The sequence below is a fragment of the Electrophorus electricus genome, chromosome 2 (assembly GCF_041902795.1).
Source record: "Electrophorus electricus isolate QZ-2024a chromosome 2, ASM4190279v1, whole genome shotgun sequence".
NCBI lineage: Eukaryota > Metazoa > Chordata > Actinopteri > Gymnotiformes > Gymnotidae > Electrophorus > Electrophorus electricus.
Window position 1 is genome coordinate 4,409,568 of NC_137498.1, and position 25,339 is coordinate 4,434,906.

A 25,339-nucleotide genomic window follows, 5' to 3' on the forward strand; every position below is an offset into this window, starting at 1 on the left:
AGCAGGAGCGGCACTACCAACCTGTGAGGATAAGTGGAACCACGGTGGAGAGAGTAGATAGTTTCAGGTACCTTGGTGTTCACATCTCGCAGGACCTGTCCTGGTCCCGCCATACCGACTCCCTGGGAAAGAAGGCTCGTCAGCGTCTTTACCACCTCAGACGCCTAAGAGACTTCAGACTGCCCTCCAAGGTACTGCGGAACTTCTACACCTGCACTATTGAGAGCATCCTCACGGGGAACATCACAGTCTGGTTTGGGAATAGCACCAAGCAGAACAGACAAGCACTCCAAAGGGTAGTGCGTTCAGCAGAGCGCATTACTCACACGGAACTTCCTGTCCTGCAGACCATCTACTACAAGCGGTGCCAGACCAAGGCCAGGAGGATTGTGAAGGACCCCACCCATCCCAACAATAGACTCTTCTCTCTGTTGAGGTCAGAGAGGCGCTTTCTTTCCCTGAAGACCAAGATAGAGAGACTGAAGAGGAGCTTCTTCCCACAGGCCATTCGGGCCCTGAATCAGGGAAACTGATCAACTGTGGGGACCACCACCACCATGTAACATAACTGTATAACTGTACATATATATATATATATATATATTCAATTACCTTGTAACACAACTGTACATATGTTATGTTATTCCACAAAACGGGTCTGTACATTCTGTACATTGTGTACATATATACACAACCATATACCTTGTACATTGTGTATATAATCATAATATACATATATTGTACATACATTGTTAATATATTTTGTACATACATAGAATATATATATTTCTCTTTGCATATATATATATTTCACATATATAGAATATCTATATTTCTCTATGCACCCCTGTTTTCTTTCCTGTTTGGACAGAGCACTCTCAACCATTTCACTGCGAGTTATACTGTGTATGACTATGTATGTGACAAATAAACCAAACTTGAAACTTGAAACTTAATAAAACATCAGACCCTAATGTCCACCCAGCAGAGAGGAACTGAGAACAAATAAGGTTGGCCAGAGCTCTTACGTTCTTTAATGCTCTCATGAGCAGTTTTTTTTAGTCTCACAAAACTAAACCCAGTGCCACATGGGTCCTAGAAGACTTGCTGTTACTCTGTTATAACTTCACTTCACAGCGCATACACCCACCCTAACCCAGCTGCTGTCCCTGTGAAATGCACATGCATGGTGTGGCCACAGGATGGAGCTGTTTCCTGCACAAACCTGTTTCCTACTCTCACTGTGTTTTCTCTGCTTAGACTGACAGAGACTAGAAAGCACACACAGGCTTTCGCTGGTAATCCATAAACATGATTTGCTAGGGGTTCACACATTTTTCCCAAATTTCTAAATACAAATATTGTCATTTGCAGAACATAACATCTGGTCAAAATAACAAAATCGATGCAATGTTTACAGACCTCAAAAATGCAAAGAAAACAAGTTTACATTAATTTTTAAACAACACTAATAATAATAATAATAATAATAATAATAATAATAATAATAATAATAATTCCAAAATCAATATTTAGTGGGATGACCCTGATTTTCAACCACAGCTTTCATGTGTGTTGGTTTGCTCTCCACCAGTCTCTCATTGCTCATTAAATTAGATTAAACAAGAGGTGATGACCCAGTCAGAACCTCATTAATTATATATTAACATGTGTGTGTGTGTGTGTGTGTGTGTGTGTGTGTGTGTGTGTGTGTGTGTGTGTGTGTGTGTGTGTGTGACCAAAAACATTTTTTGCAAAGTCACCTTTTGTGAATGAAACAAAGTGGAGAGAAAATTAAATCTCACAAGCATTCTCAGTAAGAAACACTGACAGCTCTTCACTGAGACCCACTACCACTGACTACAGAACACTCTGTGCACAGCTTCACTGGAAACACCCACAGTGTCGCCCCATTACAGAGGAGACGAGTTCACATCAGCTTGGTCAGAGCTCCTCTATATTTAACATTTATCAGCAGCTGTTTTGACATGTGCAAACCCACAGCCAGTGCCTTGTTGTTCTCTGAGCCCTGAGAACTCTTTCTGTTTCTTCTCCTGTACAGCATCGCTTCTCAGGTGCTGCATCTGTGAAACCTTTTACAAGAGCCACATGCATAATGTGACGGGAGTGACATGACAGAGGTGACATGAGAAACAGAAGAACTTTTCCTAACATTGTAAATGTGTCCTTTAGATCCTGCCAAGACCCCTTATATCAGAACTGACCAAACTCATCCCACCAGTGATAACATCTCTCTCAGTGAACCACTACTGTTAACATAAGCCATTCTCTCATCCATCAGTATCAACTCAGACATACATCATGCCTGTTCTTATACACATTATAGAGTGAGTGTGGATTTGCCATTGAAAACACCATGTAGCCTTCACCTAACTTTAGTGCATGTTTCCAACAGCAGGCCTTAGACCTTTGTTGCTCACTGTGTGAAACCATGACAACTAAAGCCACGACAAACACCCAGACCACAAATGGCACCTCTCTCTTCTATCGGCCTTACAAGCTACCGTCTGTCCTTAATGTATTATTAAACTTCTTTTTAAAGGTTGATGATGTAAAATCACTATGTTCTTAAAAAGTATTGGTAATAAAACACAAGAGTACTCAATGCATTTTCATGAGTCTTTATTTATAATTACTTATTTAGTTACCTGAAAAATTGCAATTAAGCTTATCAAAGCAATAAAGACAATACAAGAGAACAATTTGTAAAATTTGTAAAATATGTAAAAAATGAGATTTACACTGAGGTGGGATAGATGCCATACAACCCTTTTCTCTTTAACCAATTCGACAAAATGTCAGTAATGTTAAAAATAGTAAATGATTCCTCTGGTTCTTACAGTAGCAGCAGAACAGGAATGGTGATGTAAGTCAGGAATGAATGAGTGGACACTTCTGTGTGTAAACAAACCAATAATTGTTTTTTTTACATGTTTATATATTTATGTCTGTTTTGAATCTGTGTAGGTAAAGACATTATTTAATTACAATAATAATACACACATCAATGGAGAGGATAGTAATACAAGATAGATGTACAACTCAGTTGTGTCTTTGTGTGTTTGCATGAGCGAGAGAAGAGAAAGAGTGAGAGAGAGAGAGAGAGGACTGCATCCTGTGTCTGATGGTACCATGCACTGTGTGTGTGTGTGTGTGTGTGTGTGTGTGTGTGTCTTTGTTTGGTGTTTTAGCCCATGTGGTTTATTTTGTTAATAAGAAAACATAACAGTATTCTTACCTTCAGCAGGGGCCCCTGTGCTGTGCTCACTGTGTCTGCCGGTAGGCTTTTGAGTGGATGTAGTCGCTGGTCTCGTCTGGCCAGTGATCACTGGAGTAGATTTTGTAGTTTTAATTGGAACCTCTGGAAAGAGAGAAGATTTCAGACCTGTGATGAGAATTCTGCATTTCTTACTACAGGACAGTCTTTGGTTTGGTTTAGTTTGGTTCATGCTGTAATGCTCACTAAGTCTTTACAGATTGGATACTGTACACATAAACTCAAAATACATTTCCTACAGGATTTTGCAACAAACCTGCACAGCATTCTCACTGTGTGAAGTATTCCTTCAGGAAATGTCCCTCAGTTCAGTTAGAACATCCTACATACAAGATATGATGAGTAAGAAAAAGGAAATATAATATTGACATATTGTTTAAAACAAAGCTTTTAAAACAAAGGTTGTTGTAACGGTCTGAGTGGCGCAGAGCAAGGAGCAGGTCGTTCAGACTCCCTCGACAGTAATAGACGTTTATTGTGAAACACAGAACACAAGGGCAGTCACACAAACGGTGTAAATGTAGTACATAAAACATCATGAAACACAAACATTAACACTAACAAGCAACGATACACGTATGTTTAGGTTTAACGACAACACAGCGCACACCAACATCGCTTTAAATACACACAGATAATATACACTAAACCATCTGCAGGTGTGTGCTGACACCAGGGGTGTGGCTACAAACAAAACAATTACAGTAAATTCCTACTGCACGAGAGGGGCCGAACTACGTGAAACGGCAAAGCCTGGTGGCCACCCAACACAAGGCAGGCTAGGAACTGCCAACAAGGGAGAGCTCTCAGAAGGAGGGAGAAAGGCAGAGTCCATGCCTCTCTCAGGGCAGTCCACTAAGCTCCATATAATGAGGATGCACCTATAAACACACAAAAGGCACAGATATTCACAAACAGATGCACCTATAGACACACACATAAGGCGCTGTAATGCAGCACGCGCTGGCAGTGCAGGCTCTGGTGGCGTGTCCTTGGCCCCACTGGACACGCAGAGGTGCACGTCCGTCCAGGCTCCAAATGTGCTACTCCCTTTAATGGTCCTTCTTTTGCCAGCCACCCTAGGAGCGCCCCAGAGGCAGTCCATCCCCTGGGATTTGGGCAGACCCATCCAGTATTCCTGGCATGTCCACGGGAAGAGGAAGAACTTGGGCTTTTTCTTCACTTGCCAGGGACCTAGCCGACTCCACCATACCGCCGTCACCGCGGTCCCTGTGGAGCCCCTCTGCTCTCCTTGATCCTGGCTCGGTAGCCCAGGCCCCCCCAAGAAATTCCAAGGGGCGTTCCACTCCTTCTTCAGAGTGGCCGCAAACGCCGGTTGCAGTACTCTCCCCAAGATCCAGGGATCCCGACAGCAGCTTGGTACGTGCCTAAGCACTTCCCTCTAGGAAGTCAGTTTGCCGTCGAGAGAGTAGGCATCCTGTGGCAGTCAGTCGTTCTGTAACGGCCCGAGTGCCACAGGGCAAGGAGCAGGACGTTCAGACTCCCTCAAAGGTAATAGATGTTTATTGTGAAACACAGAAGACAAGTGGAAAGAGGAGCAGTTCGTGACAGTTGTTATACCTGTAGGTGAAGAGAGAGAGATCTGATTACAATCTCAGGACAGCTCAAAACTGCTTGTGAACTAAATTAAAACTGAAGATAGTTAAATTACCTGTAATGTCTTTACATCTTAACTAAACACATCAGAACTATGACCTCTTACCTTTATTTGGGGTCTCTGTGCTGTGTGTCCCTATAGATCTTTGATATGATGCTGTGGTTAAAGGTACTGATCTAGTCTGGACTTTGGTCACTGGAGTAGAGTTTGTAGGAAAAGTAGAGAGAGAGAGAGAGAGAGAGAGAGAGAGAGAGAGAGAGAGAAATTTCTGTATATCTTAAAACAGCATGCAAACTAAGTAAAAACTGCCAAAGTCTTATACCTGTGATGTCAAGTAGTACGCTCCTGAAGGGCTTACTGCTGATAACACATACATACACTTCTTGATCCTCCTCAGTCAGCTGTGATTTGCGTAGAGAGATATTTCCTGAGAATAACTGAGCCACTGAACTCTGCCTGTGTAATGCTGAGTCTGGTCAGTGGGGTAGATTTCTTTGTCTCTGAAGGTCCATTTAAGAGTGTGTGGTTTGGTGTGTAGTCCAGTCCTGGAGCAGGGCAATAGAACAGACTCTCTCACATGACCCTGTAGATTCATCTGTCCAGCTGTGGACGTGCAGTCAGTGGATCACACAGGAACCAAAGTAGATCATTATAGACACATAGCTCAAATAAACTGTCATGTAATCATAACAATCATGTGATTAAGAAGTACAACTCTATGGTGATCTTTAGAATGTTAATAGTGTTGACCTACAAGGAGATGGCAAAGACATTTGTCATGTATATTTAAAAAAAGCAACATACAGGTTAGGGTAAAATGAGTTTTGTTAAGTCAGTAAAAATACAGATCTAAATTGTTTTACCTCTAACAGTGAGTTGCATGTCTGTGTATTCAGTCCGATTAATATAACACCTGTAGTGTCCCTCATCCTCTTCAGTCAGGTGTGACATGAGTAGAGAGAGATTTCCTGGAGAGTGAGCAGTACCCAGCTGAACTCTGTTTCTGTACTGTTCACTCTCACTGGAGATCCCTGTGTATCTGGACTTTTCAAATTGATAGCAGGTGAAACTCTCAAGTCTGCTGTGTCGGTCAGTGCAGGAACAGGGCAGCAGTGCTGAGTCTCCTACATGTGCTTGGATATTTAATGTTCTTCTACTCTTTACCAGAGTGCAGCCTGCAGAAACACATAACAGTAAATTAAGATAATCAGGATAATCCTTTTGAAGCTTTATTGTGTATTTAAAACGAAGTCACAAAATGCAGGAGTGACCAATGATTATTTGTGAAGCAAACAATGAATCAAATTCTGACAAGATAAAAGAGAAGACTCAGTGACTCACACATAAATGTAAAGTTTCATATAAATGTACAGTTTCATGTCACTGAGCATTAAGAAAGAATTTCACACTCACCTTCAGTGGGATGAAGTGAAGAGAAGACACAAACTCAGCAGCATTGTCACTATGGAAACATCACTGACCTCCCAGTACACTGACAACTCTACACCCAGAACTCTACTACCACTGTGGACACACACTGACTCCAGAATTCAGTCCAGAACTCTCTTAGCAGCACTTCACTGAAGTCCACAAAGACTTCACTACGTCCCCCACAGTAATTGAGTGTCTTGTGAGTCCTGAGAACACCTGAGGTCTGTTTTTTCATTGTGTAGTTTCACAGAGCCCACAGGGCCCCTGGTGCCTCTGTTAACCAGACTTACATGTTGTGGTTTCAGTGTGGGGGTGTCTATGGGGGAAGAAAGAGGAGGCTTTCACCTGAAGGCTGAGAAGACCTCCTTGTTGACTACAAGCCATAACTAACTATGTTAAAGCAGCCATGTAACACAGCCAATCTACTGATGGACACGATCTGCATATGCTACTTATAGTGTAGCCATAACATATACACATAATACTTAAAACAGCTGGTTAAAACCACAAGGACTGAAACCATGACTAACAGCTCACACAGACCAGGTGTTTCTTTTTAAGAACAGGTCAGCTAGCACAGAGGTTTAAATCCAGTCATTGTGGCCCCCAGCAACATCATTATTTCTCATGTTCCTGTGCCTCATACACCTTCACTATGTCCCAATCACATTTCACCCCTTGACCCTACCACTTAGCCCTGCCCCTCCATATGCAGTGCTCGTGAGCAGGGGTAGTGTATCTGATAAAGGGCTAGGGTGCACTGTTAGGGCTTCAGGTCCCTCTAAACAGAGGGTTTTCAGAGTCTCACTCCAAATTGAGCGTTAGGAGAAATTTCTCAGAATCCCTTGTGAATCATTGACAGAATGGATGCAGAAGCGAGGGGGAAGATTTAATCTAATCATATAATGGTTTAAAAACATACTACTTTTAATATGCATGGTTTTAAATATGCCTATCTTTTACCTAATCCTAGAGATATGTAATAAGGTTTAGAAATCTGTTACAGGTCAAGTGTGTTTTCAGGTCCAGTGCAGACAATAAATCATACAAGATCAAATATACTTGAAAAATCACCTAAAATTCTGTCTCTAGAAAGAAACAGCTTAAAAAAATTTAGATCCCCTCTAAAATCCTCATTGTCAGACCTAGCTACCATATACTGTACATTCTTTAACTGGAGAACAGCATTTTGAAGTCTGATTTCTGACTCAGTTACCGCTCAAATGGTCAAACCACAACCGTATACATATTTTTACAAATATGGAACCTCCAGGTACTGGTTTAGAAGCAGTGTTAGTGTTAGTGAGGCGATAAGTATGATTTTGAACCCTGACAGACTCAGAGGGGCCAGGATGTTTCACTAACTGCTGTGATCAGATCATCATAGTGAATCAACATACAAGACAGCACACTGGGAAAGAACTCCACACTGGGAAAGAACTTATGTATAAATTAGTCACAGGTCAGTCAGAGAGCTTAATGTACGTTTGTCACATTGCCACATCTGTTTAAGAATTACATTGTTCCACTTAAGTAATATGTGTATTGTCACATTGCCACATCTGTTTAAGAATTACATTGTTCCACTTAAGTAATATGTGTATAAAACACTGACAAATATCACCAACATCCCTAATATTATAACTTTCCCTGATTTGTGTGTTCGAAACTGCTATGACTGATTTGTCAAATCAAATGAAAACCCATTCAAGTCTCACTCAAAGCCTTTATTACCATTCAGATGCCTGAGTTTGTGTACATCTGTGATCACTGTGATGTCAGAAATAATCCAACAGTCTGTTTTCTTTTTCTCATATCTGGTGTAAGGGGACTGGACTAAGTCTGAAAGCAGCATTTTATTTTTAGTTTGTTTATAGCTAAACAAAGTCCCTTCTGTATGCCTGTTACTGACTAAACTAGCACGACCTTTAGCCTTTGATTGCTCTGAGATAATACAGAGATGTGACTATATATCTGTTGCTAATTGATATGAGAGATAATTCAGTAGCACTCCCATCGTACTGCTGACTAGACAATGGGGGAGACGTCTGACACTATGCAGTGGGGTCAGTTATCTTTCCCATGAACAAGATATTTAAGATGGGCAGTCTCTGCCGAGATCCCACCAAGTTTCCCAAAACAGATTGATCCCATAACAGAATGATTGCTTTAGTGTTCTTACCAAAACAAAAAGACATCAGAAAACCATTAGGTTTTTGCCCCAAAGATCCCTCAGACATCTAATGAGATGGCTTTAAACATTATTTTCCACACTCGTAATGTGAGACTCTAGAAATCACAGCGTATCTCTTAAAGTTTCTCCACATACCTTAGAAACAGCCACTTTGGCCCCCTTACTGATTCCAGAGAAGTCTGTGCTGTCTGAGAATGCATCAACTATTCCCATTTCCTTCAGAGTGTCCCCAAGGCCGGAGGAGGCAGAGACAGAGAACTTGGGCATAAACAAGTCCAAAGTGCTGGAAAACAGAGATGATCAGATAGGCAAATGCACTCTTACATGGAATAGCATAAGCAAAATCATTTATTTAAAATATTTTTGAAGTTGGTAACCTTGTCATGGATTAAAGGTTCTATTGTGGGTAATATTTCACATTCATAAGTGAAATTATATAAAAAGAAAATAATGAATTTCATGATACATTACGTTTTGTGGGCTTTGTCCTTCCAGTACTTGAGGTGATCCTTGCTGATGTGTTTCTCCACCTCCTCCATTTTTCCCTGGTCAGGCAGGACGATCATCATGGAGACATTTCCATTATATGACAGCATGATAACAGACGTAAAGTTGCCCTGGTCATAGTAGAAGTCATATTCACCATTTCTGTTCATCATATCCACAGACACTGTGGTGTTCTCATCCACATTAAAGTCACCTTTGCTGGTGTCCTCCACTTTAAAAGCCTCTTCCCATTTACCTGAGAGAATGAAATCCAAGACTGGTTACTGCAGTTCAGGTGAAATACATGAAAAATTATTTTAATCTCTAGTGGGTTCTACTTGTCTACTCTTACTTTTGAAATACATATAGTTGATGAGCATCATCACAGTGGCAGCATCCAGACTCTTGACCATATCAGTGATCATGTCCTTGGTCTTTTTGGCAATTAACTTGTTGATTTCTTGCACAGCGACTTCAGGTATGGAAAAGTCCACACTGATGGCTTCACCTTTGTAGAAATGCTGGACGTCTTTCAGAAACTTGCCTTCAGGATTGAAGCCTTTTTGTACAGCTGCAGCTCCTCCTATCTCCAACAGAGATCTACTTTCCGAGCTCTTTGTATGTCAGTGCCACTGACCTCTCTGAGAACCTTCACATGGCTTGAACGATTCCTCGCCATCGCAGCAAGTTTTGAAAGCTTTTTGAAAGCACACATTTGGCCACAAAGCACATTTCAGTCTCAGGTGTATGCATTTATATTTTAGTTATTTACCTCATATTTCAATTTAAGCCTGTATCATTAGCTCTGCTGTCATCATTTGTCATCGGGATCAGCTGCAAACTCTCTCTGAGCCTTTATGTGGTTTAAATGCACAGCAGTACTGTAGCATGACCTGATGGTGTAACATTTATTTGCCTTTACAAAGAAAAAACACATATAATTATATATTAAGATAATTAAGACAAGATTTTCTGTTTTATTAACTCCAAACATCTTTCACTGGTTAATGCTGGTTATAGTTTTTCCTTCTTGAATAAAGTGCATAGATCTTGTTGCATTTCTAGAATCATGCAAGGCAGATGCATGACGCACCAAACCCTCCACTGAGTCACCAATGTAAAGAGAAAGATCGAGACTCTACGGATCCACCTCGTTTGACACAAGGAATTCCTGCTATGCCCAACGTAACTTAGCGTGTCAATCACACATAAGGTTAGAGTGACAATAGTCAGACATCTTAAATGACATCACATTAATATTAATCCAAATGGCGTGGAAAGGGAGATATGTTTTACAAAGGGTTGGTTGTCCACATGTATTTTTTTTTACTGCATCTCCTCACATCCCTCCTCTAATCAAGCCCTTAATACAGTTCTGGATTTTAAAATATTACTAAACGTGTGTAACTCGTGGAAGGTGGAGGGCGAACACACGTGCGTAGTACCATCGTCTCTGACATGCGAGTGAGCGGAATCAAAAACAGGAGAAAACAAACTATAGACAGAACAGTGAAAAGGAACAAGTTTAATAAACACCAGGAGAACACAATACAGGACAAAACCAAGGAACAAACAAAAGAAGAACAGGCTAATCAGGGTGAGGATGAACACTACGTAAATTAGGGAAATAAATATTTAAGGAAAGACAAACGGGAAAACAATGAAACATAAAACTAAGACAAGCGAGGGAAGAAGAAACAAGGAAGGGGAGCACACAGAACCGGCTACTTTAGCTAGACTAAAGGTAAGAGACAAACACAGGTAACAGAACTAAAAGGAAAACCACACAACACTATCGTATATGAAAATGGTAAAGGAAACCTAAACAGAAACGAAGCAACGGGAGAACACCTGACGCGAAAAGAGAAAGCAACGTAGACGAGAGAACAGTGAGAAAGTACAATGGACGAGGGAACAGAATAAAACAGAGAGAGAGAGAGAGAGAGAGAGAGAGAGAGAGAGAGAGAGAGAGAGAGAGAGAGAGAGAGAGAGGGAGGGGATGGTGGGAAAACAAGGAAGTGGTTAGGTAGCCATGGAAACGGGCGGTGCTCCGGTCCATGAGCATGCTATGCCAACCCATTATGTTTTACTGCCCCTCAAAGAAAGCAATCTAGCAATCTAATTGGAGCTGTTGAAGTATATTGTTAATTTTATTCTAAAAGGGAGAACAGCATTGTGCACGCAGTGAATTTTGATTTTAAGTTCAGTTCCAGCTCACATGGAATTAAACCCCTTATATGTTTTATTTAGCACATGATTCTATTGGTAAGGGTATGAAGCTTGTCTCTGCAGTGCCTGGCATGACAGTATTACTGAGATTTCTTATGATCATGTTCTTAGCTAACCTACATACAAAGAGCCAAATGTTCAAATGTTGTGTCCAGTGTTCATTTGATCCCAAAGTTAGCTGAAGAGTATTTGTACTTTTTTTTGCTATTCTAACAAGATAAGGCAAGCAGACTTAAGCTTGTGAGATTTTTTAATGACTTAGTACATTTGGTTTGGCACAAGTTCAGGACATGAGCTGAATAAACTGTTTTGTGAACTCTGATAGAATAAGAGGTCTGAGAGTTGGTACCAACTTCTGTGGAAAGTCCTTCATGATCAGCCAGCATACATGAAGAGCAAACAAACTGGAAGCTTGTGTCATTACATTTGTCTTCTTGACATTTCTGTTTTGTACATTTTCCAGTTCCACAGGATTCAGTGATACATGTTTATGAAATGATAAGAATTCGAGCAGGAATGCTAATGTTAGATGTGACTCTAATTTACCTATTACAGACCTCCCAGTGGAGCTGAGGAGTGCCTGATGGAGCTGATGTGTACCTGGTGGAGTTAAATTCTGCCTGGTGGAGTTATGGTGTACCTGGTGAAGATGAGGTCTGCATGGTAGAGGTCCACCTGAGCTGCACATGGTGGATTTGAGGTGTGCCTTAATACTACTTTATTGAAGCACACACACAGTGTCACAGCATGTTTATATTTCCCCCTAAGATAATATAAGAGAAATTATAAACATTAACTTCCTGTCACACACTTAACCTTTTAGTTAACTGTTGGAAAATCTACTTACATTGTAAAACATTCCTTGATGACACTAAGCAATAAGTAGGAATAATTTTATTTTCCTTCCTGAAGGTACTAAGAAGATTAATCACACTGTGAACTGTTTGTCTTTTTTTCTAATTCACAGCCACAATCCACAGGAATATTTCCCCAGGACAATTTTAGCTTCAATACTTGTTTGGGGAAGGATCAATCTGGCATTCTCTTGATTTTTGGTTAAGGTAACATTAGCTAATTTTACTCCCAGAGTGTCCTTTTTAGCAAGAGGAACCATATGAATCAAAATAATGATAACTCAGGATATGACATCATACACATCATAACTGATAATGTAACATCAGACTAATGACATCATCACATAATGTAAAGGCAACCTGGTGAATTTTATGTAGAATGTAACATATAGAATAAGAACTCTGAGTTGTGTTAATTGTGTAACATTGACTTAAACTTTTTGAGATGTTGAGAAAGATACCTTGAGAGGAATGTTAGCACTGAATATATGTTTAGCACACAATCTTTAGTAAATCCTTCATACAAAACTGGAAACTGAACAGCAAACTCAACAACAAAAAAAGAACTAAGATTTACTAAATGGCCCTGTTTGTGTCTGTAATTTCAGCACTATGGGCAGCAGGCAGGCTGTCGAGGACTTCAGAACTCTCTCAGAAGTGCTTTGCTTTACTTAATAATACCTTAGTGCATAAGGGACTCAGTCTCTCTTACAGAGTAACTGTAAGGAGAGTGAGCCCTCTGAGTGAGCGCACGGTCACACACACTTTCTTTAGTTCCTCTAAACCCTTGTGGTTTCCCTGACCCCCCTGCTGTTCCTCAAGTGCTCCTTTCCTGGATGACAGCCAACTCACTCTTTCCATCACATTTGACAGCCGTAATCACGCACATGGTTCCTGTTATTCAGCTCTTGTGTTCTGTCCTCTCAGAGCAAGAGACACACTAAAGTTTAGCAATTATAAAACTCAGACAGATGGATAAAGGGTTCAGGAAAGTGAGAACAGGTTTGTGCTGTGTCAACGGTGGACACGGTGGAGTTAAATAACGCATTGAAATATTGCCTTCTGCCTGAGCTGTGATTGATTTCCAGAGTTGCACCACATCAATGAATACAGATGCATGCGTTCTTTCACAGGTGAAGAATGTACAAAAAAGGGAGGAAGCGTCAGTTTCTGTCTGAAGAGTCAGACAAAGCAAACAAAGAGAAATACAGTGCCATGTAGGCCCAGGGCACAGTGAGTCCTCAAGATGACACTGTTTCTCCTGGTGAGGCCAAGTTTTCTGTCAGATAGTGTAGTGGACAACATATATTCTACATAGTGCAGCTTTCACTTTATTTGGAAAATTTATTCCATGATTATAGACATTTAGTTAATAGTCTATAGACATTTTAGGTCATTTTAGCTTTCACTTTAATTGGACAGTCCAGTCTTTTGTTGTAGATGTTTAGAGGACAGTCTATATAACATCAGTTTGTTTCAAGTGCTAGTAAAATTTCACTAGTCCAATTGATACCTGTACATATTTAAGAGTCAGGTAACATGTAAGACATGATCAGGTGTTGTACTGTTTACCAATTATGAGTTATGCTATTAATTTTATTTTACAATTCCCTTTGGATCCATATATAAAACATTAAATAGATGCATTTGTTTTTGTCTACAAACTCACAGACCCTGTGCCCCAGGTCGTCTTTCTGTTTCTAGTAAAGTGGGTTGTGAGTATATAAAAGTATGTGTGTTATTTATAATCCATGCTGTAGCATTAGATATGATCTGAAAACGTATAGTAAAAGTTGATAAATTCGATAATTCTGGTAGTTATTTTTATCAGGTGAATTTTACAGTTATATCTAATTATATATATATATATATATATATATATATATATATATATATATATATATATATATATATATATATATATATATACATATATATATATATATATATATATATATATATCACAGATATCTATGCACTAAGACAAATAATCAAATAATCAGAGTAAGTAATCATTACGTGGTGACAGAGTAAATGTTACTTTAACCAAATAAATAAATGTACTGGTAACAGTACAGTGCAATTTTCATTAGTGTAATGGATCATTATGCCTTTGTAGGGGGATTAGTCACTGCATTTATTCACCCCTACTCATAATTAAGACAATAGAGTCAGAATGTAGGAGAATCAACAGACTTCATATGAGTTTACATGTAGAAAAAATTCAAACCAACAATTAAGTTAAAATCCAGTAAAAACTGCAATTTAACATTTTACCACTAGGTGGACCCATGCTACAAATTTTACATAAATCATATGGCAACACTAGGACTATAAAAATGACAAATTTCTTATTAAGACTGATTTATAGAAAGAAAAATGTCAAATTTTCCTTCTACAAGATGAATGTATTTTTTTTATTTACATAATTCACACCTTTAACCTCAGCATTATTACATGGACCAAGAAAAGGCTTTTGATATGCAGAAGTTGAACGCAACAGTACATTTGTGGTGTGAGCAGAGTTCACATCTCTAGTGGTGGAGTGACATTCTTATAGTGTGAAGACCATCTTTTGACCAGCAAACACATCTCTCCTGCAAACTAATTACCCATCAAATTTGAAATGGAAACACACTACTCAAGCTGAAAATGTGCAATTAAAATTCACCCTGACTTATGTTTCATGCACTGCATTGTGGGTAAAAAATAATGCTCTGAAATTAAATGCTCCTTTAAACAACTGTTCACACTTTTTTTAATGTCTCAGGTAGCCAGTTCTGTGGCTGGTGTAATTCCACCTGCTATTTTCATTAATAATCATTTGAAGTACTTTGGGCGCCATAGTGAAATGAACGGACCAAACAGTAGTGAGGGAGGTTATGTTGGATCTCACCCCCTGAGCTTCTACATCGTGTCTCTTTGACAAAGGATGGAGCCACTTAACTAAGAATGAGACCGTCCTCACTGACAATTTGAGAATATCTGCTAGATCACGGAATGATAAAGAAGAAAGAGGACATACCACACGACAACTTACAAAATCTCCCGCATCTCTATATTTGGTGTGTGTGTTGTGTTGAGGTTAGTTCGTCAGAACTTCATTTGAATACACTTCCTCTCCACTGTAAGTCTAGTTGTCAGATCATTCAGTAGACTGTATTGAAGAGTGTGTGTACGGTATATATCAGAAGTCCTGCTGTAGCTGTGTTTAGTGTGTTTGGAACTCAGTAAGAATGCAGGTGTGTGTTTATCTGCCTCTTGTGCTCCATGCTGCTGATGGTGAGTGTGACTTTCTCTCTAATTCTGTAGATGATCAAATATCTACTCAGTAGCTACTTTATAAGTAACACATGGCCGTATTAAATATATTTATTCATTTCATTCCATTGTGGGTGTCAGTGATGACCTCTCAACCCTGGCCTGGTATCAGAGGCCTGACACATGTGGCCTCAGATTCTGTTCTGCTGACACTGTTTTCATATTTGTGTTACATACCGCTCTAGCTCTGACTCTTCACTCTGTGTGTGTGTGTGTGTGTGTGTGTGTGTGTGTGTCAGTCAGAAGGTCCTGCGTTCAGTCTCCACTACTGCCAAGTTGCCATTGTTGGGCACTTCAGCAAGACCCTTAGCCCTCATTTGCTCAAGTTGTACTCAGTCATAAGTATAAGTTGCTTTAGATAAAAGTGTCACATAAATCTAAAACTCACTGTTTAGATTTTGCATGAATTCATAGTGCTTATTTGCTCCTGTGTTTGTCTCGGTTTCAGTTCTCATGTGTTCACTCACTCACTCACGCCACAGTCCTAAAAACAGTGTGTGTATGTATGACAGGCTTCGTTGAGGAGCACTCAGATAGTTCTTCATGTAGTCAGTGATGTCTCACTCCTGCTGCAGGGACATCACACGTACAGTAAGACAGTCACAGATCAGCACTAAAGAGGATAGAGGAGGACAGCACACGACATACACACACGTACAACAGATGAGTGTGTGGGGCAAATATACACATGCACTGTAGACCTGTGTGTGTGTGTGTGTGTGTGTGTGTGTGTGTGTGTGTGTGTGTGTGTATTTAATGTGTAATTAAAATGTCAACGCAAAACTTATTCAATTTAACATTCTGGAAATTATCTTTTCCAGGTGCACTTTAGTTATAAAATCCTGTCAAAACCAGAATCTAACGTTTTACCACTAGGTGGACCTTAAATTATATGGAAACACTGCGGAAAAAAAGCAATATATTTCTTATTAAGACTGATGTCATTTCTTTAAAAAAAAATTTAAATTAACTCGTTTTCCTTCTATAAGATTGATGTATTTTTTTTAAATTATTATTGTGATAAAGACACGAGTTAAAAAATTCACGAGTTAAATAATTCAACCAGCACATCATTGTAGGTAAGATAAGACTTTTGATATGCAGAAGCTGAAAGCAACAGTACATTTGTGGTGTGAGTAGAGTTCACATCTCTAGTGGTGGAGTGACAGTGTTGCACAGCGTGGACCAGTTTTTGGCCAACAAACATTTCCCAAATATGTTCCATCAAATGTGAAACTGAACCTCACTAAACAACTGAACATGCGCAGTTCAAATCAGCTGAGAATTACCTGTCTTGCAGTGCATTATGGGTAAAACATGCCCTGATATTACAACGCTACTTTATAAGTTTGTTCAACATGTCGTACAAATCTCAAATATTCAGTACTTTGGCTGCTGTAATTCCACCTGGGTTTTTATTGTATAATAATAAAAGATCCATTTGGTCATATGCAAGTTTGACTGATGAGGAAGAAAGAGGATGTACCAAATGAAGACTTCCAAATTTATCGCTGTGTGTATCTTGCGGACAGAAGTAAGTCAGAGTTTCCTCTGAATACACTTTCTCTCCACTATAAGTGAAGCTGTGAAGTCATTCAGTAGACTGTATTGAAGAGTGTGTACGGTGTGTATCAGCAGTCCTGCTGTAGCTGTGTGTAGTGTGTGTGTAACTCAGTAAGAATGCAGGTGTGTGTTTATCTGCTCCTTGTGCTCCACGCTGCTGATGGTGAGTGTTACCTTCTCTCTACAGGTGTTTCAGAAGAGCTGAGCAGGGGTCCAGTCTAATCTAAGTCACTACACTATGGTCAGTATCCCTGAGCAGCACATGAGTGATGTCACAATGTGTGCAGCCATTAGCCAGAATGATGTCATTTATCATCATGTCACTCTTGGTCCCTACAACTGCCCACGTCATCACCTTCCTCCATACACTACACAACACACTCATTCCCCATCACTAGGGGACTGGACCAGAGCAGTCCAGGTTTGTTGTTGTCTGCAATAACAAGTTTCTGCCAGGCTGCTCTGGTACACACTGAACACTCATGATGTGTTGTGCTTCACCTTCCACTACTCTCCATTCCTAAATCCTGTTGAGTTCTTTTCAGCATGGAGGTGGAAGGTCCATGATCACCAACCCCACCTACACATACACCTTCTCCAGGTGATGGAGGAAGCTTGTGGTGACATTGATGATGGAGCATGTCAGGGGTGGATACGTCACTCCAGGTGGTACTTCCCTCACGGCCACAATGACCGGATTTAGAACCTCTGTGCCAGCTGAGCTGTTTTTAAAAAGAAACACGTGATCTGAGCGAGTCGTGGTTTTGGTCCTTGTGGTTTTAACCAGCAATTTTTAGTATTAAGTGTAATGGCTCATATCAAAGGCACAGTCTAATTATAACTGATCACCCAGGCTCTGTTTAACTGGCTTGTCAAATATCTTTCAAATACATAATAAATAGAATAATACAAATATTTACACTTTATTACATTTTATATTTACACTTTATATTTACACTCTATTGCTGATTTTATGTATTTATGCTGTGTGATGTTTGCTGTATTTATGTATTTTATGTTTATAAAGTGTCATGGCTACACTATAAGTAGCGTATGCAGTTTTTGTCCACCAATAGACTGGCTGTGTTACATGGCTGCTTTAACGGTAAGTTGTCAACAAGGAGGCTTTTTCAGCCTTCTGGTGGTTTCTCAAGCCTCGTCTTTCTTCCCCCACAGACACCCCCACACTGAAACCACAACATGCATGTCTGGTTCACAGAGGCACCAGGGGCCCTGTGGGCTCTGTGAAACTACACAATGAAAAAACAGACCTCAGTTGTTCTCAGGACTCACAAGACCCCACATTACTGTAGTGAAGTCCTTTTGGACTTCAGTGAAGTACTCCTGAGAGATTTCTGGACTGATCTCTGGAGTCAGTGTGTGTCCACAGTGGTAGTGGAGTTCTGGGTGTAGAGTTGTCAGTGTGTGCTGGTGTTTCCATAGTGACAATGCTGCTGAGTTTGTGTCTTCTCTTCACTGATAGTGAGTGTGAAATTCTCTTTTAATGCTGAATTGCATGAAATTGTACATTTATTTGTTAATGTTAATAAAAATGTTATTTAAGCAAGCTGACTTTTTTTCAGGTTGAACTGGAAAAATGTTTTGCTTAACAAATAATTATTAAATATTTCTGCATATCTTATGATTCCATCTTATGAAGTCTGTGTACTTTTTAATATAGTTAAAATACAATTGTCCTATATTTCCTGGTATACGTTTCTATAGGCTACACTGTAAAGAGTAGAAGACAATTACATGTTATTGCTTTAGTATGTCTTTGTCTCCATGTGCTTTTGTATGTTTTAGTTTGTAGCTCCTCCCCTGCTCTGCTCCTTGACATGTGTCTCATGTGAGTTTTGTCTCTTACCCCTCCCAGTAATTGTTCGCAGATATTCCCTGTTTGTCTACTGCTGAATAAATACCCTAATGCTAATGTCTGCAGTCATGGTCAGTGTATGACCCTACTTTCATGTAAATACTTGTGTCATGAAATATCTCAGCTCAGTGAATACATCAGATATAACATACAGGCTCCACTTTTACAGCAGTGTTCTTAATCTATTAGTGGTGTGAGAAAAATATGGTTTGTGGACTAAATTGTGGTAGAAAAGTATTTGATATGTGTATGGCATCTTAATGTGAATATGTGCAGTTTTTAAAGTCAATAAACATTTTGCTCTCAAAACAGCTTATGAACACCCCATAAGAAGGAGGAGACTGTTCTGGTCTGAGAGCTCAGGATGTCTGATGTGGTTTCATTTCTCACAGTTCCAACCAGTGGGCAGTGGATACCAGATCAGAGTCTAAAGCCCATTTTAGACCAGAAGTGACAACCGTGCTGCTTCTGCACCTCTGCAGCTGAGCTGTGGTCACACACTCACAAGCTCACTTTCCTTCTATTCTATTTCTTGCCTTATGCCATGACAGGCTTATCAGTGGTTTCTAGCTAGAAATAGTACAAAATACTACATTTATTCTGTAAAGTGTAGTGTAATAATCAAAACAGCAAAACTCTGACTGCTGGGTCTATTCTAATGTGAAATTGGGATAAAGGATGATGTTTTAAACACAGACTAAAACTAGGACTTAAATTCTAACTGGACCTGCCATTGAGAACACACTGTAGCCTACAGTGTGTTCTCAATGGCAGGTCCAGTTTGAATTTAATTTAGTACAAAACAGGTTTAGTATGAGTAGGACTGGTATGGTTACTGATAATTTGGGGAATATTGTGTACTGTGAGGAGAGATGTCAGTACTTCACTGAGAAAAGGGACTGCTCATATACTACCAAACCATGTCTATGTTCAAAGGCTGATTAATAGAGTTTATCAAAGTTCAAATAGGTTCTTATTGTGAGTAATGCAGGTTTTTGTTGTTTGTTTTTGACTCATTCAGTAAATTCAGAACTTCATATTACTCAAAAAAATCTTAAAGAACTTTTCTGCATAAGCAATGGTCCACAACAAATTATTGTGATGTGGAAGCTGAAAAAGCAAGCAAAAAGTAGGTCCTCTCACTATCTAGAAATTCTTGAATGTGTGTGTGTGTGTGTGTGTGTGTGTGTGTGTGTGTGTGTGTGTGTGTGTGTGTGTGTGTGTGTGTGTGTGTGTGTGTGTGGGTGTGGGTGTGGGTATGTGTGTTTGCATGCTTATAGTCTCTGGAGACATAAAGCAGACAGCATTCTGTAGTGACAGTGCATAATAGTTCAAAGTATATTTACCACTAAAACAAATTTGATACAATGAATAAAATATTAAGTACACAGGACATCATAAGATAGTGCAAACATAAAATATATCAAGCCATGAAAAAGTAATGCAAATATTTCTATGTACGCAAGCTTTGAGGTGATTAACTCTATAAACTGCATTTTAAAACTATAAACTTAGAAAGAGGAGTTTGAGAATAAGAGTGAGGGGATAATATATCTGTTTGTTTCTCTCCTCTACATCAGACTCCACCCCCTTTGCTTTATAATGAGCATGTGTGCCTCCTATACGGTTTCACAGATGCAGCATCATGGTCAGTGTGGGGTTGTGGGATACATCACAAAGGAAGAAACAACCAGAGTCCTCACAGGTCAAAGGACATGATGGCACTTTGTGTGGTTTTGTATGTCTCCGTAAAGCTGGTGATGTGAACTTGAAAAGAAACATAAGAGCTGTGGTCAAGTTAATTTGTTCCCAGTTCCTCTCTGCTGGGTGGACATTAGGGTCTGGAGTACTGAAGTAATGCTGTGAGAGTTCTGGAGTCAGTGTGTGTCCACAGTGGTAGTGGAGATCTGGGTGTTGAGTTGTCAGTGTGTGCTGGGAGGTCAGTGGTGTTTCCATTGAGACAAGAATGCTCAGTTTGTGTTTTCCCTTTACTGTACATCCTCTCACTAAAGGTGAGTGACATGAAACTGTACATATATGTGCTAATCTAAAATTGTTATTAAAGTGAATTGAATCATTCAAGATTTATTTGGCCAAATTAGAATCATAACCTGGCTGGTCTTAGAATGAAAAATATGATTACAAGGTCCAGAATGCAAACATTCTATATCTTTGCATGAAGTAAAGTTTATTAATAAAAAATAAATCAAAAAGTCAAAAGATGTTATTTCAGAAAATGAAAAGACAGGTTGGGGAAAATGAAGGGAAAAAAGAAATACAAAATAAATTGCTAAAAAGAGCTGGGAAAAGTTAAAGAGTAGGGCTAATTTTGTTGGAGCGCCTGGCACAGGACAAGGTGCTTTTTATAGCCTGCCACGCTCGTCTGAAGAAAATGCGTACTCTCTTCAACTTCTTGCATTCTGAGCCTTTATATTTGAAATAAAAGTAGAATTTTTAAACTGGTGTCCATGGAGTGGATGTATGTAAACTCTGATTATTGATGTGGTGCTTTGATGCTACTCACCAGCTGGGGCGTTCTCCACTTTGACTGCCTCTGTAATAGATTCCACTACTCCACCCAGATCCTCTCTTACATCTACAGATGTTTTTTTTCCCCAAAAAAATCAATAAAAATGTAATTACATAATAAAGTACAGGCACATATTTAAAGTGAACAAACATCATGTCCTACTGTGTGTTCTTAATGGAAAGCTTGATTTTTGCAAGAAAGTACATCTGCACCTTCTACATGGGCGCTGTGGTCCAAAGAGCAAATCTCTCCCATTGACTCTGTGATCATAAAGTATTCAGCAGTTCTGCTCGGGATGGTACGAACCTCCTTACAGTCCTCCTGTTTCTTGGGTGAGAAATAGTGATGAATTGTAAAGGAAATGAATCATCCATTGACCCCACCTGGGCAGTGGAAACTCCACTAATGGACAGCATATTTTGGACTACCATCTGTACAAGTCAGGAAAGTGTCAAGGCTAAATAAATAAAACTGTGGATACAGTCTATATAAAATTTATTAAAATTATAGTAAAAAATGATGTAGACACTTTCTCCCAGATTGGCCGAGTAATGCTGCTTAAACCCAGCAATGGTAGCAGGGTCTCTATGACTCTTGTGTCTTCTGGTAATGATATTAGTAATGAAGTTGTCCCTTGGCATCTAGAAAGGACAGAAGAAAGTTCTATTGTATTGAACGATAATAAAGCCGTTTTATTTCTTTTAAAAAGTCAACATTTGTATGTGTTTTTGGACAACTAAAAAAATACATTTTTAAAAATTAAAGATTTATTTCTAAGAGGTAATTGAATTTGAACTGAAAATTAGGCTTTGATTACAACACAATTTTCTATAAAACAAGGCTTATTTTACATGCATTTGTGCACAGGATTAATTTTGTAGCCTAGTTTCATAACTCTATGGAAATGAGAAATCAAAGCCTATAGATTGTATTGTTTAATATAGTTATATAACAGAACAAATGGCCAACCTTAGCTCAATTTCTTCAACAAATGTTAAAAATGTGAATCAAAGTTTGCCTGTTGTCCGACAGTGCATGATGGCCACACTCGTGGTCTTACAGAGGCTTTTCTAAAACAAGCGCAGAAGTCACTTTCCCTTGTCTCAGTCAACGCATTTCATCTAATGGAGTTCAGTTACGCGAATACTTTTAGCTACTTCCCCTTTTATTTAACAACATTTCCTTTTAGTTAGTTCATTCTCTGCTCACTTATGCCGCATTTTAAAATATTTGTGCGGTCCGTTAAATTAAACAGCTGAGACGGCCCGAGTGCCGCAGGTCCCACAAACTCCCTTGACGTAGACAGACGTTTATTAGACGAACACGAATAAGGAACACAGTGGCGCTCACACGAAACAGGCAAGATGAACATGAGCAACGTTGAACACAGCTTACAAACATAAAGTGCACCACGTACGTGAACATTAGCGAGAACACAGACCGACAAGGATGCACACACCAACCGGGGTTTAAACACACACAGACATTAGGAGAATAACCCGGTGCAGGTGTGTGTGACTACATAGTTGTGGTTTCACACAAGACCATGAACTCCCACTGCAGGCGGCGGGCCGTACCACGTGACTAGTGGGGCGGGGAGCTCACTATCAGCCCGCTAATTAGTTCTCCGTTCAGTCAAAAGTTCTCCATCATTAAAATGTGTGTTCTCATTTTAAATTCGCATATTGGCTACTTGTTTATAATACGATTCCCTTATCAAATATTTAGTATCTGCCTTTGTAGATAAAACTAAATTCTACTTACGTTTTGTTTTCGTTTCTCAGTACCTCTTATGCGTGAAGAATTGTTTGTAGTCTCTGTTGATGTTTTGTCTAAAATGATCGTCATCGGCAAATCCACTCAATAAACTGATCTGGGGTCAGAAATAGAATGACACACATTATGACATAATGGAGCGCTAAATTCTGTTCCGTGGCTGTTTAGAACAATGACAGAAGTGCAGCTGAAATGACATTATAGTCTCATATTATAAATCACATTTTAAAATCATTTCCCCCTCTTTATGCTATCATTTTGTTATCAGGCTCAGATTAAAATATCTAAATAAATAAAGTAAATATAACCTATACATGTAAATCATTCCACATAGGTACAATTCACTCACTCTGTATTCGTTATAATCCAAAGTCATTTGAACACTCATTAAGGATCAAAATGCAACCTAAACAACAACAATAATAATACATTCTTAAGAAATTATACAATTTTAAATGAAAATTAGGCTAATTGATCACAATACAATGTTCAACAAAACAACGCTTATCTTTACTCGGGTGTTTCAGTACTAAGGCTACGCAGTTATGCAAACACATAATATATGCTTATATTATGAAATTGAGCAACTAGACAAACAGAATGAAATGCTCCATTCATTACCGCTTCAAATGGTTTATTATTTTTTAAAAATATATTTTTTAAAAGTGCAGGATTGTAGCCCCAAAATATATCCTATATGAAGTGACCTGCATTAAGAAATTAATTGTTGATGTCACTTACTATTATTATTGGTAGCAGTATTAGTAGTATTTAGTGGGGAATCATCTTATGGTGTTGATTGGAGAATACTATTAAATAAATTAATCTTACCATCAGTAGTAGTTGATGAAATTAATAACTTATAACCATTTGGAGATGTCATTGTTGTAGTAGGTTTAGTTGAAGCTGTTGGACTTGATGTGTCAGTGTCCACTGGAGTAAGAGTTACAGGTTTATATGGAGCCTCTGCAAGAATAGAAAAGTGTGGTCAGTTATAAGTATGAACTCTGTTTCTGTACTGTTCACTCTCATTGGAGATCATTTCCCATGTGTTTCTGTTTGTGTTGTATTTATACCAGGTGAAGCTCTCAGGTCTGGTGTGTATATCAGTGCAGGAACAGGGCAGCAGCCTGAGTGCTGCAGCTGATATGCATGAGATTTAACTGCACCACAATAGTACATTGATTTCAAGATTTGGTTTTATGACTGATGGCAGTCTAAACAGCAAATTGTAATTGTTCAAATTCTACCTTATATGTTCAGATAACATGGAGTGCCTCTTATACGTTATCAGAAATATATGACATGTCGTCTCTAACTGGACTCCTACTAGATGTTTTCAGTGTTTCTTATAAAGTAGCTACTGAGTAGATATTTGATGATCTACAGATGTAGAGAGAAAGTCACACTCACACTCATTTCAAACAAAAGTAAACAAAACAGAAACACCACGAGTGCATCTGTATTTGATCTACTAACAGAGATAAGTTATGCTACTTAGCTAATTCTTAAAAGTAAATTCCTTCTAGTCTCCTGACAATTAAAATCCATGCAAAGCAATGTTTATGATGCAGAATCTGTGCACTAGGGATTGCTTTCCATGCCAGTGAAACAGCTTCCAGTGATCAGGTAAAGTTCTTCATATTATTCCTAGAGAGTAACATTCTGTCTCTCAAAGGCAATGAAACAAGTAAACATTGGTTGCTGGGTTTGAATTTTGCGTCCTAATGGGGTGAAGACAATTCAAGCCAGTTTCTTAAACATTACTACAGGAAGCATAAACTTTGGTGAGTGTGTTCTCATTTTGTTTCCCAACAGAGGTTATGCTAATTAGCTGAATTTCAAAATTTAATTTCATCAATTCTGTGGCAAAGAAAAAATCCTTGCAAGGCAATGTCAAGCATACAGAATTTGCGCAATAGGTTATGCTCTATATGCCAATGAGGGAACTACAGAGATAAAGTGAAACTCTTCATAATATGCCTAGTTAGCAACAGTCTGTTCCTCAAATGGTAAGAAACAAGAGAACTTTGGTGGGGTTGTGAGAATTTCCATCCTAAGGATTGAGAAGTCAGACTCCTTAGCCAGATTTAAAGCTATGATTTTCAAGTGCCAAAAATGAGCAAAAGCTGGAGAGTGAGCCCAAAGAACCTTTTAACAGTG

General features: G+C 39.1%; 1 protein-coding gene and 1 long non-coding RNA gene across 3 annotated transcripts; one reads left to right on the top strand and one right to left on the bottom strand.

The window, feature by feature from the left end:
• Positions 1–3,869: 3,869 nt before the first annotated feature.
• On the bottom strand, positions 3,870–9,213 carry LOC145659963 (alpha-1-antitrypsin homolog). 2 transcript variants are annotated; one of them, XR_014126160.1, is made up of 5 exons: positions 9,013–9,213; positions 8,677–8,824; positions 5,780–6,091; positions 5,022–5,461; positions 3,870–4,879 (listed from the first exon to the last, which is right to left on the bottom strand). XR_014126160.1 is itself a non-coding variant. In XM_081723823.1 (5 exons), exons 1-3 carry the CDS (start codon positions 9,198–9,200, stop codon positions 6,077–6,079), a joined length of 351 nt encoding a protein of 116 aa, XP_081579949.1. In that variant the 5' UTR covers positions 9,201–9,213; the 3' UTR covers positions 3,870–4,879; positions 5,022–5,519; positions 5,780–6,076. The 2 variants fall into 2 exon arrangements, 1 of the variants encoding a protein (XP_081579949.1); XM_081723823.1 differs by having other exon boundaries at positions 5,022–5,519.
• A 6,116-nt stretch (positions 9,214–15,329) lies between these two features.
• Positions 15,330–17,594, top strand: LOC145659965 (uncharacterized). The gene is made up of 3 exons (XR_014126163.1): positions 15,330–15,392; positions 17,182–17,235; positions 17,540–17,594. It is a non-coding gene; the product is annotated as an uncharacterized LOC145659965 (long non-coding RNA).
• The last annotated feature ends 7,745 nt before the right edge of the window (positions 17,595–25,339 follow it).

What these genes read in the sequence shown, in the direction of transcription:
- LOC145659963 (XM_081723823.1), bottom strand. Translation starts at nt 9,200, where the DNA reads ATGATGAACAGAAATGGTGAATATGACTTCTACTATGACCAGGGCAAC. An exon ending in AAGGACAAAGCCCACAAAAC is followed by an intron (nt 8,825 to 9,012) that starts GTAATGTATCAT and finishes TCTGTTTTCCAG; the next exon opens with CACTTTGGACTTGTTTATGC.